The sequence below is a fragment of the Nerophis ophidion genome, linkage group LG10, assembly GCF_033978795.1.
Source record: "Nerophis ophidion isolate RoL-2023_Sa linkage group LG10, RoL_Noph_v1.0, whole genome shotgun sequence".
NCBI classification, from domain to species: domain Eukaryota; kingdom Metazoa; phylum Chordata; class Actinopteri; order Syngnathiformes; family Syngnathidae; genus Nerophis; species Nerophis ophidion.
In genome coordinates this window covers 16,176,910-16,194,379 of record NC_084620.1, presented here as the reverse complement: position 1 = coordinate 16,194,379, position 17,470 = coordinate 16,176,910, and the positions used below count along the sequence as shown (strand labels likewise).

The 17,470-nt window shown below is 43.8% G+C and overlaps 2 protein-coding genes across 7 annotated transcripts in view; one reads left to right on the top strand and one right to left on the bottom strand.

Annotated features, from left to right (window-relative positions):
- Nucleotides 1-14,978, top strand: part of LOC133560290 (cholecystokinin receptor type A-like) — a 26,513-nt gene extending 11,535 nt beyond the window's left edge. For all 3 annotated transcript variants that reach the window (XM_061912653.1, XM_061912652.1, XM_061912651.1), the window contains exons 2-5: nucleotides 871-1,122; nucleotides 4,097-4,358; nucleotides 5,680-5,819; nucleotides 11,447-14,978. In XM_061912653.1, coding sequence (XP_061768637.1) covers nucleotides 972-1,122; nucleotides 4,097-4,358; nucleotides 5,680-5,819; nucleotides 11,447-12,207 — 1,314 coding nt within the window. In that variant the 5' untranslated portion in view covers nucleotides 871-971 and the 3' untranslated portion in view covers nucleotides 12,208-14,978. The remainder of the gene's footprint in view (nucleotides 1-870; nucleotides 1,123-4,096; nucleotides 4,359-5,679; nucleotides 5,820-11,446) is intronic.
- rbpjb (recombination signal binding protein for immunoglobulin kappa J region b) overlaps nucleotides 14,862-17,470 on the bottom strand; it is an 89,408-nt gene continuing 86,799 nt past the window's right edge. For all 4 annotated transcript variants that reach the window (XM_061912656.1, XM_061912658.1, XM_061912657.1 and 1 more), the window contains one exon: nucleotides 14,862-17,470. In XM_061912656.1, coding sequence (XP_061768640.1) covers nucleotides 17,155-17,470 — 316 coding nt within the window. In that variant the 3' untranslated portion in view covers nucleotides 14,862-17,154.

Sequence of the window (17,470 nt, the reverse complement as noted above, 5' to 3'; positions counted from 1 at the left end):
TCAGAAAAAACTTGACTCTCCAAACACCGTCATAATGACCCACATTAAAATGCAGTGGCGTATTCAATAAAAACACGGCAGAGGTTTTATTTAAGAAGCTGGCCACTGTGGCATTACACACAGTTTGATTAGTAACACTGTGGTTGATCATAGGAAATACAACACTGTACTTTCATCAAGTGGTTCTTTGGCGTCCCTCTAGTGGTACACGTACCCATCCATCCCTCCATCCATTTTCTACCGCTTATTCCCTTTTGGGGTCGTGGAGGCGCTGGCGCCTATCTCAGCTACAATCGGGTGGAAGGCGGGGTACACCCTGGACAAGTCGCTACCTCATCACAGGGCCAACACAGATAGACAGACAACATTCACACTCACATTCACACACTAGGGCCAATTTAGTGTTGCCAATCAACCTATCCCCATGTGCATGTCTTTGGAAGTGGGAGGAAGCCGGAGTACCCGGAGGGAACCCACGCATTCACGGGGAGAACATGCAAACTACACACAGAAAGATCCCGAGCCTGGATTTGAACCCAGGACTGCAGGACCTTCGTATTGTGAGGCAGACGCACTAACCCCTCTTCCACCGTGAAGCCGGTACATGTACCAAAGTTAGAAAATCATTGCAATAACACAATAACTTTGACAGCTGTAATATAAACCTAATGACATCAACCGTGACAACATATACAGCACAACAAAAACACAAGAGTTTTTTTTTTTTTTAATAAAATGAAAATATTGATTTAATCTGACTAGTATGGCTCCAAAAGTGATACCACCCTCTGTATCACCACATTGAGTTTCGTCACCCATGTGTTGATGAGCTAAAAAGAATGTTGACAGTCGTGCTCTTTACCATTTCAGACATCAACAACGGGTTGCGCATCTTCCTCTACCTCGCCATCTTCCTGGTCGGTGTAACGGGCAACGGGATCATCATTGCGGTTCTGTCTCGGAACAAACGCATGTGGACCATCACCAACATGTTCCTGCTGTCCCTGGCCGTCAGCGACATGATGGTCGCCCTGGTGTGCATCCCCTTCACCCTCATCCCCAACATCATGAAGAACTTTGTCTTTGGGAGCGGCACCTGCAAGATGGTCATGTACTTTATGGGTATGAAGAGTAGAAGGTGTACTAATAATTCAACCTAATAATTTTGTGGGGCACTTTTCCAAAAAGGCTATTTATTTTGTCAGACGTATTTAAAAAATGGGCTTCTCTACAGTGTGTAAAAAAAAAAAAATTCTGTAGATTTTAGCATAAAAAAAGGCAGTGGTACCATTTTCCACTTACAGTAATGCACAGTTAAAAAAGACTGTAGATTTCACAGTGAAAAATTGGCAGCTCAGCCATTAGAATTTTACTGTAAAAATGACAATGGTGCTTTTTTTCAGTAAAAGTAATGCTTTATAAAATATCCATCCATCCATGCATATTCTGCCTCTTTTTCCCTTTGGGTTTGCGGGGGGCACTGGTGCCTATCTCAGCTACAATCGGGCGGAAGGCTGGGTACACCCTGGACAAGTCGCCACCTCATCGTAGGGCCAACACAGATAGACAGACAACATTCACACTCACATTCACACACTAGGGCCAATTTAGTGTTACTAATCAACCTATCCCCAAGTGCATGTCTTTGGAAGTGGGAGGAAGCTGGAGTACCCGGAGGGAACCCACGCATTCACGGGGAGAACATGCAAACTCCACACAGAAAGATCCCGAGCCTGGGATTGAATCCACAATTACTCAGGACCTTCATATTGTGAGGCAGAGGCACTAACCCCTCTCCCACCGTGAAGCCCTCTATAAAATATGTTGTATTATATTCTCAGTCGGCAGAATATTTAGTGTAAAAATCATTGTGGTCCATTTTTTTTTTCATTTACTGTATGCTGTAAACCATTTACTGTAAAAACCACTGCAGATTTTACGATAAAACTGGCACCTCAGACTCCAGTATTTTATCATAAAAAAAAGAGGTTTTTTAATTGTATTTACAGTAATGCACTGTAAAAACAACAACCATAGCATTTACATCCAACAAATACTGGCATCTCATATGCCAGAATTTTACAAAAAAATATTGAATGTTTTTAAAAAGCAAATGTAGTAAAAAAAAACACAAATCCACTCTTAGTTTTACCATAAAATTATGGTGACTGAGTTGGAAATGTTTTAATCGTAAAATATACGGTTGTTGTTTTTACTGTGACAATCTGTCACTTCACTTCTGTTTGTGTTTCCTTGTGTTGTGTTTATTTCCAGTCTGCACTCATATTTGTTTTCTATTTCTCCTTATTTCTCTCACATGTCCCTGATTGGCAGCCCAGTACACCTAATTGCAGTTGCCAATCAGGCTGCTATTTAAACATGCCTCGCCTGTTCCTCACTGCTCGAGGATTGATTATTGTTTGAGAAGCTTACATGCACGACTGCTTCCTTCTGTTAGAAAGTATTAAAATCCTCTTACCTGCACTTCGCTCTCCTGGTTCCTGCATCTTGGGGTCACAAATACTGTAGCCATGCGAGTTCACAACATTTACAGCGCATTTCTTTTCATGAAAAAAGGACCACTGTCATATCCACGATAAAATTCTGGTGACTATTATGCCATTTTTAAAATTGTAAAATCTAAGTTGTTGTTTTTTTAAACAGCATTACTGTCAATGTTATAAAACGGTACCTCTGCCATTTCATGATAACATTCAGGTGACTGAGGTGCCAGTTTTTTATTGTCAAATCTATGGTTGTTGTTTCTACACGGCATTAGGGTGGAATCACGGTAACGCTGTTATATTTGCAATTCAATTCTGGGGACTAAACCGCCAATTTTTGGCACCGAAAAATTGCAAAAATCGCTCTGGTGTTTTTAATGACCTTCTGCAAAAAAAGCTACAGTCAAAGATCATCTACAACAGTGGTTCTCAACCTTTTTTCAGTGATGTACCCCCTGTGAACATTTTTTTTAATTCAAGTACCCCCTAATCAGACCAAAGCATTTTTGGTTGGAAACTGTCATCAGTTTCCGATTTATTGAAATGTATAACAGTGCAAAATATTGCTCATTTGTAGTGTTCTTTCTTGAACTATTCGGAAAAAAAGATATAAAAATAACTAAAAACATGTTGAAAAATAAACAAGTGATTCGATTATAAATAAAGATTTTTACACATAGAAGTAATCATCAACTTAAAGTGCCCTCTTTGGGGATTGTAATAGAGATCCATCTGGATTCATGAACTTCATTCTAAACATTTCTTCATAAAAAAAGAAATCTTTAACATCAATATTTATGGAACATGTCCACAAAAAAAATCTAGCTGTCACACTGAATATTGCATTATTGCATTTCTTTTCACAGTTTATGAACTTACGTTCATATTTTGTTGAAGTATTATTCAATAAATATATTTCTAATTTTTTTTTGATTTGTTGCTGTTTTTAGAATATTAAAAAAAAAATCTCACGTACCCCTTGGCATACCTTCAAGTACCCCAAGGGGTATGCGTACCCCCATTTGAGAACCACTGCTCTACAAGACAGCGCTGTAGTGTTTTTGAAAATCTGCCACATGAATGTTACTCTCTCACAGCTTTTTGGATTTGGCTGAGCTGCCAGTTTTACATCGTGAAATATATGGTCGTTTTTAGAGTGCATTACTGTATATGGAGAAAGAAAAGCTACCACTATCCTTTTTACGATAAAATTCTGGCCACTGGGTTGCCAGTTGTTGTAAATCTACAGTCGTTTTTATAATGCATTACCGTAAATGAAAACAGCTACCGCTGTCATTTTTCAATAATATTCTGGCAAGTGAGATGCTATTCTTTTTTTCTTTAAGATTGTAAAATGGCTCGGCTGTTTTTAAAAGCTAGTCAAAGATCAGTTACGTTTTTGAAAATCTGCTTCAAACATTTTATTTTCGCACAAGTTTTTTTTAATTGAACTCAAGAGCCAGTCTGGTGTCCTTCCCAACAAGTGTCCCTGGGATATAACGACCTCTAGTGGCCGGAGAACAGTTTTATCAAAACTTTGTCGTGTCGTATCCCCGCTCTGGAACTGAACATTTCATTTTCCTTCTGCTAAGGTATCTCCGTGTGCGTCTCCGCCTTCACCCTGGTGGCCATCTCCTTGGAACGCTACAGCGCCATCTGCAAGCCGCTCACCTCCAGGACGTGGCAGACCAAATCCCACGCCGTGAAAGTGATCGGTGCCACCTGGATTTCGGCCATCCTGCTGATGCTGCCTTATCCATTTTCCAGCACTCTGAAGCCCTTCACGCGCCGCAACAACACTACGGGTTACATGTGCCGTGTGGTGTGGCACAACGACGCCATCCTCAAGTCCTGGTGAGACCGAACAAAAGAAGCAGGTTGTTGGTTGTAGATGTAATCAATCAATCAATCAATGTTTATTTATATAGCCCTGAATCACAAGTGCCTCAAAGGGCTGCACAAACCACGACATCCTTGGTAGGGCCCACATAAGGGCAAGGAAAAACTCACCCCAGTGGGACGTCGACCATGATGACTATGAAAAACCTTGGAGAGGACCAGATATGTGGGCATCCCCCCCAGGGGACCGAAAGCAATGGATGTCGAACGGATCTAACATGATATTGTGAAAGCCCAATCCATAGTGGATCTAACGTAACCGTGAGAATCAAGTCCAAAGTGGATCCAATATAGTAGCGAGAGTCCCATCCATAGTGGAGCCAACAGGAAACCATCCCAAGCGGAGGAGGATCAGCAGGAATCTGAGATTTCCCCAACCGATGCATAGGCCAGCGGTTCATCTTGGGTCCTGACTTTGGACGAGTGGTCCATCCTGGGTCCCGACTCTGGACAGCCAGTACTTTATCCATGGCCACCGGACCGGACCCCCTCCACAAGGGATGGGGGGACTTAAGAGAAAAAGAAAAGAAACTGCAGATCAACTGGTCTAAAAAGGGAGTCTATTTGAAGGCTAGAGTATACAAATAAGCTATAAGATGAGACTTAAATGCATCTACTGAGGTAGCATCTCGAACTGTTACCGGGAGGGCATTCCAGAGTACTGGAGCCCGAACGGAAAACGCTCTATAGCCCGCAGACTTTTTTTGGGCTCTGGGAATCACTAATAAGCCGGAGTCCTTTGAACGTAGATTTCTTGCCGGGACATATGGTACAATACAATCGGCAAGATAGGCTGGAGCTAGATCGTGTAGTATTTTATACGTAAGTAGTAAAACCTTAAAGTCTCATCTTAAGTGCACAGGAAGCCAGTGCAGGTGAGCCAGTACAGGTGTAATGTGATCAAACTTTCTTCTTCTTGTCAAAAGTCTAGCAGCCGCATTTTGTACCAACTGTAATCTTTTAATGCTAGACATGGGGAGACCCGAAAATAATACGTTACAGTAGTCGAGGCGAGACGTAACAAACGCATGGATAATGATCTCAGCGTCTTTAGTGGACAAAATGCAGCGAATTTTAGCGATATTACGGAGATGAAAGAAGGCCGTTTTAGTAACGCTTTTAATGTGTGACTCAAACGAGAGAGTTGGGTCGAAGATAATACCCAGATTCTTTACAGAGTCGCCTTGTTTATTTGTTTGGTTGTCAAATGTTAAAGTTGTATTATTAAATAGAGGTCGGTGTCTAGCAGGACCGATAATCCATGCATGTCTTGCAGGTATGTGTCCTTGTTGGTGTTGCTCTTCTTACTGCCGGGGATCATTATGATGGTGGCCTATGGACTCATCTCTCTGGAGCTCTACAGAGGGGTCCGCTTTGAGCTCTCTGACAGGAAATCATCGTCATCATCAACTCAAGGTTGTATCACTTTCTTTAAAGTCATTTCTCTGTATTTGGTTATACATCAAATGTATAACCTCGGCACAGCTTTTTGGTTATCTGGCATATTCTTCCTGACAAAACCGGTGGAGCTGAGTCAAGTTTCATGGCTGCCTTACACACACACACACACACACACACACACACACACACACACACACACACACACACACACACACACACACACACCTTTTGGAATCTGCCCACAGACTTCTTTGGGATTAAGATCATGCCTTTGTAATGAACACCCTTAAATAATGACTTTGTTGTCCTTGGACCTCTTTGTGACTCTTCTGGAAATGTACTTATGGTAATCAAAGAAGACATTTTCGCGCTCACGCTTCAACTTCCTGACTGGTTAGGGTCCCAAATCTACCACTATCGTCTGTTAGCCTTTGTGGGAGCAGACTGGTGAGAGTCCTGCCACTGTCACCTGCTACCCCTTACGGCAGCTACTTGGTTAGGGACCTACCACTATCGTCTGCTACCCTTTTTTGCAGCAGACTGGTTAAGGTCCTACCATTCACTATCATCTGTTTCCCTTTACTATGGCAGACTAGTTAAGGTCCTACCACTATCGTCTGCTACACTATAATGTACAACAATGTTTTTCAACCTTTTTTGAGCCAAGACACATTTTTTGCGTTGAAAAAATGCGGAGGCACACCACCACCAGAAATTAATTAAAATTGAAACTCACTTAACAGTAAAATGTGGTTGTCGCAAATGTTGGATAAGCAAGCATGCATCACTAAAGGTCTTGTCTCAAAGTAGGTGTACTGTCACCACCTGTCACATCACATCATGAATTTTTTTCACTTTTTTGCTGTTTTCCTGTGTGTAGTGTTTTAGTTCTTGTCCTGCGCTCCTATTTTGGTGGATTTTTCTCTTTTTTTGTTGGTATTTCACTGTAGCAGTTTCATGTCTTCCTTTAAGCGATATTTCCCGCGTCTACTTTGTTTTAGCAATCAAGAATATTTCAGTTGTTTTCATCCTTCTTTGTGGAGACATTGTTGATCGTCATGTCATGTTCGGTTGTACACTGTGGACGCCGTCTTTGCTCCACAGTAAGTCTTTGCTGTCGTCCAGCATTCTGTATTTGTTTACTTTTGTAGCCCGTTCAGTTTTAGTTTGGTTCTGCATAGCCTTCCCTAAGCTTCAATGCCTTTCATAGGGGCACCCACCTTTTGTTTATTTTTGGTTTAAGCACTAGACACCTTTTTACCTGCATGCTGCCTCCCGCTGTTTTCGACATCTACAAAGCAATTAGCTACCGGCTGCCACCTACTGATATGGAAGAGCTCTAGACAGCACCGACACTCAACAACAACACATCATTTGCAGACTATAATTACTGGTTTGCAAAAAATATTTTTAACCCAAATAGGTGAAATTAGACAATCTCCCACGGCACACCAGACTGTATCTCACGGCACACTAGTGTGCTGCGGCACAGTGGTTGAAAAACACTGATGTAGAAGACTGCTTAGGGTCCTACCACTCACTATTATCTGTTACCCTTTACTACGACAGTCTAGCTAGGGCCCTACCACTATCGTCTACTACACTTGAATGCATTAGACTAGTTAGGGTCCTATCACTACCATCTGCTAATATTGAACATAGTACACTAGTTTGGGTCCCATCGCTATCGTCTGCTACCCTTGAATGTGGCATATTAGTCCAAGCACTACCACTAATGTCTGTTACCATTCAATGCGGCAGACTAATTAGGGTCTTACCACCATAGTTTGATACTCTTTAAGGAAGCAGAGTAGTTAGGGTCCTATCACTATCGTCTGTAACCCTTGAGTTCTGACGATTGCGTGCCACCACTACCACGATTGTGTTGTACCCCTTAAGGCAGCAGACTGGTTAGGGTCCTACAATTATTGTCTGCTACTCTTTAAGGCAGAAGAGTAGTTAAGATCGTATCACTATCATCAGCTACTCTTTAACACGGCATATTAGTTGGGGTCCTACAGCTATTGTCTGCTACTCTATAGCAGCAGACTGGGGAGAGTCCTACCGCTGTCACCTGCTATCCCTTAAGGTCTCCCGTCCAAAGGCAAAACCTACTAACTCACTTCTAGCTGATTTTGAGAAAACAAAGGAAAACCAATCTATCTTGATGCTGTCTTATAAAGATCTACAAAGTCATCAAACGTATAGATGTTTTCTTGAGCTTTCATTTTCTTGCCGATTGAGCCATGGATTGAATCTGCTCTCATGAACGTGTACCCTTTCTCCAGATATTTGATCACAATCTCGGGTGGGCCCCATTCTGCATTTGCACATTGGGCAAGAGCTGTGTACAGCGTCCAGTTTTTATTTTGACCTCCACAGTTATCTGCCCAAAAGAGTATGCAAGGGGAAGAATCAAGAACAATACATTTAATGAAGGTGCTTGCAACGTCCTGGGCCAATCTTCCAAATATCCCCTCGTGCCATGATATCACATAATCAGGTTGACCGTCGGCCCCCATTCGTGCAAATGTCTCATTAAAGACAATAAGGCGACTGACAAAGAAGCTCTGATTGGTCCCTTGAGATACTAGGTTTTTCTGTTGTATCTACGCGGTTATGTGGTAGTTGCTAGGTCCTGCCATGTGCGTAACAGCTTACTTACGGAACAAATTACAATATCGCATTCACTAATGTAAAGCATATCACCTAGGAACTCCAAAATTATTATCAGCTCAGTTTTGACCAAAATTGACTTACTGGGTTTTGCCTTTGGACGGGAGAGGTAGCTACTTGGTAAGGGACTTATCACTATCATCTGCTACCCTTTAATGCAGCCCACTGGTTAGGGTCCTACCTTTCACTGTCATCTGTTAGTTAGGGTCCTACCACTATCGTCTGCTCCCCTTTACTGCGGTAGGCAAGTTAGGGCTCTAATACTGGAGTCTGCTATCCTTGAATGCGGCAAACTAGTTAGGGCCTTACCTCTATCGTCTGCTACACTTGAATGCAGTAGACTAGTTAGGGTCTTATCACTACCATCTGCTAACTTTGAACGTAGCAGACTAGTTTGGGTCCCACCACTAACCCGATTGTCTGCTACCCCTCAAGGAAGCAGCCTGGTTGTACCAATATCGTCTGCTACCCTTAAATGCAGCAGACAATAATAATAATAATGGATTAGATATATATTGTGCTTTTCTATTATTAGATACTCAAAGCGCTCACATTGCAGTGGGAACCCATCATTCATTCACACCTGGTGGTGGTAAGCTACAGCTGTAGCCACAGCTGCCCTGGGGTAGACTGACGGAAGCGTGGCTGCCAGTTTGCGCCTACGGCCCCTCCGACCACCACCTATCATTCATTCATCATTCATTCACCAGTGTGAGCGTCACCGGGGGCAAAGGGTGAAGTGTCCTGCCCAAGGACACAACGGCAGCGATTTGGATGTCAACAGGCAGGGAGCGAACCTGCAACCCTCAGGTTTCTGGCACGGCCGCTCTACCCACCACGCCATGCCGCCCCTAAGTCAGAGTCCTACTACTACCGTCTACTACTCTTTAAAACTGCAGACTAGTTTGTAACCCACCACTACCACTATCATCTGCCACCCTTGAAAGCGGCAGAGTGGTTAGGATCTTAGGATCTATCGTCTACTATCTTCCTGCCTATATTGTCTGCTAGTCTGCTACCCTTGAATGTGGCAGAATAGTTTGGGTCCCACCACTATTGTCTGCTCCCCTCGAATGTGGCATATTAGTCCAACCACTACCACTATTGTCTGCTACCTTTTAAAGCGGCAGACTAATTAGGGTTTTAACACCATAGCCTGCAACTCTTTAAAGGCCTACTGAAACCCACTACTACCGACCACGCAGTCTGATAGTTTATATATCAATGATGAAATATTAACATTGCAACACATGTCAATACGGCCCGTTTAGTTTACTAAATTACAATTTTAAATTTACCGCGAAGTATCCTGTTGAAAACGTCACGGAATGATGACGCGTGCGCGTGACATCACCGGTGGTAGCGGACATGTTCTTCCAGCACCTATCACGGCTAAAAGTCGTCTGCTTTAATCGCATAATTACACAGTATTTTGGACATCTGTGTTGCTGAATCTTTTGCAATTTGTTCAATTAATAATGGAGAAGTCAAAGAAGAAAGATGGAGGTGGGAAGCGGTGTATTGCAGCTGCCTTTAGCCACACAAACACAGCCGGTGTTTCCTTGTTTAAAATTCCCGTAGATGAAGCTTTACTATGGAAAAGAGTGGTCAAGCGAACATGGTTCCCGACTACATGTCAACTGGCAGGTTTCGATGTGAAAATTGTGGTAATTAGTCGGCTCTTACCGTAGACATGAGCGGAGCTTGCGTCCTCCTGCAGCTGCGGACTTGGGGTGGTACAGCTCGGTTGGTAGAGCGGCTGTGCCAGCAACTTAAGGGTTGCAGGTTCGATACCCGCTTCCGCCATCCTAGTCAATGCCGTTGTGTCCTTGGGCAAGACACTTTACCCGCCTGCTCCCAGTGCCACCCACACTGGTATAAAAAAAAAAATAAATAAAATTAACTTAGATATTGGGTTCCACAATGTAAAGCGCTTTGAGTCACCTGAGAAAAGCGCAATATAAATACAATTCACTTCACTTCACTCTCTTACCTCCTCTCACCGGAGACACTGGCGGTCACCACACCCGTGGCCAGACCCCTCCGACTTTCAGGTACCATATAATCTCACTAAAACACTAGTAACACAATAAGCAGATAAGGGATTTTCCAGAATTATCCTAGTAAATGTGTCTAATAACATCTGAATCGCTCCCACTGCCCCTCGCTTTTTTTTTTTTCTCTAGTCCTTCACTCTCACTATCCTCATCCACGAATCTTTCATCCTTGCTCCAATTAATGGGGAAATTGTCACTTTCTGGGTCAGAACCGCTCGCACTGCTGGTGTCCATGATTGTAATAAATGTGCGGATGTGAGGAGCCCTCACACCGGTGACGTCACGCGCACATCGTCTGCTACTTCCGGTACAGGCAAGGCTTTTTTTTATTAGCGACCAAAAGTTGCGAACTTTATCGTCGATGTTCTCTACTAAATCCTTTCAGCAAAAATATGGCAATATCGCGAAATGATCAAGTATGACACATAGAATGGACCTGCTATCCACGTTTAAATAAGAAAATCTCATTTCAGTAGGCCTTTAAGGCTGCAAAGTAGTTAGGGGCCCATTACTATTGTCTGCTACTCTTAAGTGCTGCAGACTAGTTGGGTGGCACCACGATTGTCTGCTACCCCTTAAGGCAGCAGAACGGGTAGGTTCCTACAATTATTGTCTGCAACTCTTTAAGGCAGCAGAGTAGTTAAGATCCTACCACTATCATTCGCTACTCTTCAATGCGGCAGATTAGTTGGGGTCTTACAGCTATAGTCTGCTACTCTTTAAGACAGCAGACTAGTTAAGCCTAGGTCCTACCACCAAGTCTTCTACCCTTCATGGCAGCACACTGGTAAGAGTCCTACCAGTCATCTTCTAACCTCAAGGCAACAAACCTGTTAGGGTCCTTGTGTAAAAATCTGCCAGGCCTCACATACTTTTTGTGACGCTCTGTCGTCTTCTCCCTCCCGGCAGACAAACCAGTGAGCTTGAGAACTCGAGGGAGCGATGGCGACGGCTGCTACGTGCACTTGAAAAGAGGATCTACTCAAAGAGGCAGCCTCGGCGGCGCCTACGCTCCGGTCCGTGTGAGCCAACGCGGCAACAAGGCTAACCTGCTGAGCAAGAAGCGAGTGATCCGCATGCTGCTGGTCATCGTATTCTTATTTTTCCTGTGCTGGACGCCCGTCTTTGTGGTCAACACCTGGCAGGCTTTCGACCAGGGCTCGGCCTACCGTCTCACAGGCGCGCCTATTTCCTTCATCCACCTGCTGTCGTACACCTCCACTTGCATCAACCCCGTCATCTACTGCTTCATGAACAAGCACTTCCGCCACGCCATGATAGCCACATTTTACTCATTACGCATCCTCAAGGAGCACGCCGTTGACATATGGGGCAGGATGACAGGTGCCAAAGTTTACCAGGGAGAGGTCCGTCAGACCCGGGAGCAGAGACGGCAGAAAAGACGAGAGCAGAGATTCCAAGGAGAGGCCAAGCAAAACTTGGAGCAGCGGGTTGAGCAGATGGACATCATGAAGTCAAACATCCAAGTGACTCCTGACGCGTGCCATGACCCAGACGGCCTGGAGCTGTCCGTCAAGCTGTTTGTTGAGAACATGGGGCTGAGCCCTGAGCACAGCAGCGAGCAGAAGAGTCAAGGCGTGCTGAGCAACATGACCTCCTGCATGAGCATCAACAGCGTTCCCTCGCTGCTGCCGCCTGAACTGGTCTGAAAGGCGTTACGAGACTCAGAGCGACAGGAAGAAGCTACGTTGTGCTGTCACTGGACTCGTGGAAGCGTGACGCAGCTCAACACTCGTACGGGATTTGGACTGGTATGGAAAACAGGAGTGTGGTAGGAGTCACTGGTCGACCTCCAAGCTGCTCCTTTGGCAACGTGTTCAAATCTGCAACAAAAACATTGAAAACTCCAGAAGAGCAACGACACTCACTTTCAGTGCTCCAAGTGTTCGAAGGTACAATGGCTGCCTCTAGATTACATCAGTGAGTACATTGTCACTTTTTAAATGTGATTTATGTAGCGAAGGTCTTGTTGTATCTTAGACTTAGACAAACTTTGTTGATCCACAGGGGAAATTGTCCACACAGTATCTCAGTTGCAAAGGATGGAAAGGATAATGCAGGTATAAAGTAGACTAAAATTTATCATAGAAGCAATATAAAATATAACATACATGTGATATTTGCATACAATATATTCTGATATATTATATTTTTATATAATAAATACATTTAAAGGCCTACTGAAACCTACTACTACCCACCACGCAGTCTGATAGTTTATATATCAATGATGAAATATTAACATTGCAACACATGCCAATACGGCCTTTTTAGTTTACTAAATTGCAATTTTAAATTTCCCAGGAGTTTCTTGTTGAAAACGTCGCAGAATGATGACATGTACGCTTGACGTCACGGACTGTTAGGTAATATTAGCGCTGCACACACACACAGCTAAAAGTCGTCTGCTTTAACCGCATAATTACACAGTATTTAGGACATCTGTGTTGCTGAATCCTTTGCAATGTGTTCAATTAATAATGGAGAAGTCAAAGTAGAAAGATGGAGTTGGGAAGCTTAAGCTTTTAGCCACACAAACACACGGTGATTCCTTGTTTAAAATTCCCGGAGGTGAAACTTTCCTATGGATGAGAGCGGTCAAGCCAACATGGATCTCGACCAAATGTCAACCGGCAGTTTTCGGTGATAAAATTGTGGTAAAAAGTCGCCACTTACCGGAGATCAGCTGAGCTTGTGCCGTCCATAAAGCTGCCGTCCACTTCCATCAGACACCGGCCTCAAGACACCTGTGGACACACCCTTCCGACTACCAGGTACTATTAAACTCACTAAAACACTAACAACACAATAGAAAGATAAGGGATTTCCCAGAATTATCCTAGTAAATGTGTCTAAAAACATCTGAATCCGTCCCAATGCAATCGCGTTTTTTATATTTTAACTTGATTTAAAAAAAATGTTTCTAGTCCGTCGCTATCAATATCCTCAAACACGAATCTTTCATCCTCGCTCAAATTAATGGGGAAATTGTCGTTTTCTCGGTCCGAATAGCTCTTTTTGTTGGAGGCTCCCATTAAAAACAATGTGAGGATGTGAGGAGCCATCAACATGTGACGTCATCGCCTGCGATTTCCGGTAGAGGCAGGGCTTTTCTGTTAGTACCAAAAGTTTCTAACTTTATCGTGGATGTTCTCTACTAAATCCGTTCAGCAAAAATATGGCAATATCGCGAAATGATCAAGTATGACATAGAAAGGACCTGCTATTCCCGTTTAAATAAGAAAATCTAATTTCAGTAGGCCTTTAAGTACTATACATTTCAACCTTAGCCTTTCTTGTGGGAGGCATCAATGCCTTGTGAAACACAAAGAGTTACACTGTGTCACTTGAAACCTCAAAGTGTGGGTTTTATTTGAAGAAAATCAAACATGCCGGATACAGCTGCTGAGTCACTTGACTGCCAAGTACCAAACTGTGTTGATCAACAAGTGACAGTTTGTACTAAAATGATTTGTAAGAGAGCAGACCTGCGACCTGCTCGGTGGACTTGTGGTTAGAGTGTCCGCCCTGCGATCGGTAGGTCATGAGTTCAAATCCCGGTCATAGCAAAGACTATACAAATAGGTCCAAGTACCTCCCTGCTTGGCACTCAGCATCAAGGGTTGGAATTGGGGGTTAAATCACCAAAACGATTCCCGGGCGCGGCCACCGCTGCTGCTCACTGCTCTCCTCACCTCCCAGGGGGTAATTAAGGGGATAAGTCGAATGTCACCACACCTAGAGTGTGTGACGATAATTGTTACTTTAACTTTATTATTTGGCTCATTGACCACAGTTGTGCATTTCATATTATTTTCTGTGCAACTATTTATTCATAATATACAAATAAAAATTATATTTGCAAACTATTACGTTTACTTGCTGGTCAAATATACCGATTTCGTGGATTATAATTATGAAACACCAACACAATATCAGTGCAGCGCCAATACAGCTAACGAGTGTGCCATACACTCACTGAGGCATCATTTACACGTCACTACTAATTGGGGTCTTACCAGATTCGTCTACAATCTGTTCAGTCAGCTACTGTACTGTACTGTTGAACATTAGCCTTATCTTTTGTTTTCTATTCCCGTGGTGGGACGCGGTGCACCTGCACCATCAAAAGGTTTGATTCCTGGTACTGTCCAGTGGAGAAAGAATGAGGTCATACCTTGCAGTGTAAATATCACTTCTGCGTGCCTATTTTGACAACACAACCATGTTATCTTATAGATAATTGAATGTCAAATAATGCCCATGTTGTTATGTGTGAGTAGTCATTAAATACATAAAAAAGTAAGACTTTATAACACTTTTTATTCTCATTTTTATGACATTTTTTGTGTTTTAATGACAGACTGGAGCATGACCCGGAGCTGGAATATGTACAAAAACTGCTATTAAAAAACAAAAAAAAAACAAAAGTCCCCTTGTTGTGATGTTATTGCTAAATGTTACAAACTAGCGGTTGAGAAAGAAGTATACTACCACAATGACCAGTACGAAAAAAAACATACACATACAGTGACAGTGTGTTAGCGCTCTGTAGTGCAAACAGCCCAAATAGTCTGAAAGAGAAGTAAGGCTGAGAGCGACAGAGGGAGGAAAAAAGGTTTAAAGCTGCCTCTCGCTGTGCAGTGCACGACACCTACATGTTCAGACATTTGGCATTCCTCCGCGACACAAATATTGTTCAGAGCTCCTTTAAGAAAACGATGACAGCTGCTTCCAGAAGAGTACATAAAAAACATTTTCCAAAACAATTCCAGAGTAGGCGTGTAACATTTCCAACACCCCGCGACACTCACGTCCCTTTAAAGAAGTGTAAACCAGCTCAGGTTGTCAAGATCAAAGTGCCCTTGAACTCTGTGATGATGATGATGATGATGATGACGAGGGAGGGGTCAACATGTAAACAACCCAAAAACATTCCAGAGAAGACGGGCGATACTAGCGCCAAACAGAGAGTTAAAAAACAGAGACAAGACTTGCGGTTAAATAAAATCAACATTTTTAAGATTGCGCGACCTCTGACCTGGCCAGTAAAGGGTTTGTAAAGATTTGTTGCTGCTACACCAAACAGGAGTTTGCCTTTTTTTTTTGTTAAAAAACCCGAAAAAAAACAAAACCCAGGCCAACCCAAGGCAGCGCAGGCAATAATGCACTTTTTTGACATCAGACAAGGGGAAACTTTGTACCAATAATTTAAAATATTACAATATACAGTAAAACATATCAACTTAAATTGTTTTTTTTTTTTTTCCATCGGAGGGGATCGAGTGAATCCTGTTTTGTGTGTGTTGTTGTGAAAAAGACAAAAGTTAACACATTCAAGTTACAGTTGGACTGTAAGCTGCTAAGTATTGCCTTTAATTGTCAAGTTATTTTTTTCCCCTCAGCCTTTTGTAGTATCTGGACGCTAATGGAGTGAGTCAAACTCAATGATCCATTACAATGACACACACTCACATACACACACACGCACACACACACATGCACACTGGCTGGTGAATTTGTAGTGCTCAGGTGGACAAAGTGTTGAGCTGTACAATATTGCTGCTCTTAAATGTTCCATAATACACGAAAGAAGGTCTTTCTGCACTCTGTCGGCGTGGACGCGTGTCTTTTTTTGTAGGTCGCGTTAGAAAAAGGAAGGCGCTCGGGAGAAAGTACCAGCAGTGGAAGTCGGAGGAAGGCGAGGAGAAGCTCTCGCTCAAAACGACCGTTTTTTTGTGTGTGTAACTGAAGGTAAGGCCACATTGAGTCGCTAATGACGCCGCTGGAAGACACTAACGCGTGATATGACGTGAGGCTAAGGCCGTCCAACAAGACCGCTTGTACGCTCCGTGACTTGGACAATTCCGACGGAGTCGTGGCGCACGTATTGGCAAAGGCAAGGCAGAGGCGTTGCTTAAAGCTTTTCTTTCTTTTAAAGACTTCATAAAAACCAATGATAATAAAAAATAGGCCCTCCGAGGTCCCCCCTCGCCCTGTCCCAACTACACAAAACAAAAACCTTCGCAGACTTTTAAGGGCAGGGGAGGGGGGGCGGAGCCCAAGCTCAGAGGAGGAATACAAACTATTTGGTAACAAAAGTGGACTATATGTTTAATACAAAAAAAGGTATGGAGAAAAATGTACCTTTACTAAAGCTTATACAAGTTCCTTGGTCCATAAAAACGATGTCACCGTCGCGTTTTGTGTCCCTCTGCATCCTCGGACAACAATACATCCATCACCAGGAAGCATGGAAGGAGGGCAGTGCAAAAATATTCATTCCACTTCAGCACTCTTTGGGGCGGCGTTGGATGTATTGTTGTGGTGGATTCGTTGTGGCAACTGTGGAAAGGTGCCGGTGCTCTGCGGGAATATTCCGGAGCACCATGACTGGATCCTGGCAGGTCCCCAAAGTGACCGCAGGGAAGGGGGGAGCTTGTCCCGCTTGGTGATGTCACTCCTCCTTCAGACCCCCCGGCGCTTCTTTCTTTGTTATTTTTCCATTCAAAATTGAAACGCAGCAGTTTGATTGTTCCCCAAATTTGTTCCACAACCGCCGGTATATTTGCTCTCAAGGCAGACGGAATAGGGCGTTAGGAAACCACGGCTGCGGCGGCGGACGAGGACGTGACTCCTGCGCCGGAGGCGGCGTAGACGGCGGCGCCCGTCTCCTGGCCGCCGCCGTCCCTCAGCAGGCTGGAGTTGCCGGCCCTCAGGATGGCGCCGGCCGCGCTGCAGTGTGGCCGCGGCCCGGGCTCCGGCGTGTAGGTAAAGGTCAGTGTGGTGGAGTAGATGATGCCGTCGTTCCTCACCAGCGTGACGGGCACCTGGACAGGCTGCCGCACCCAGCGCCAGCCCTCGCAGAAGGCGGAGATGTCGGGCACCACGCAGAGCATACTCTCTGCGCAC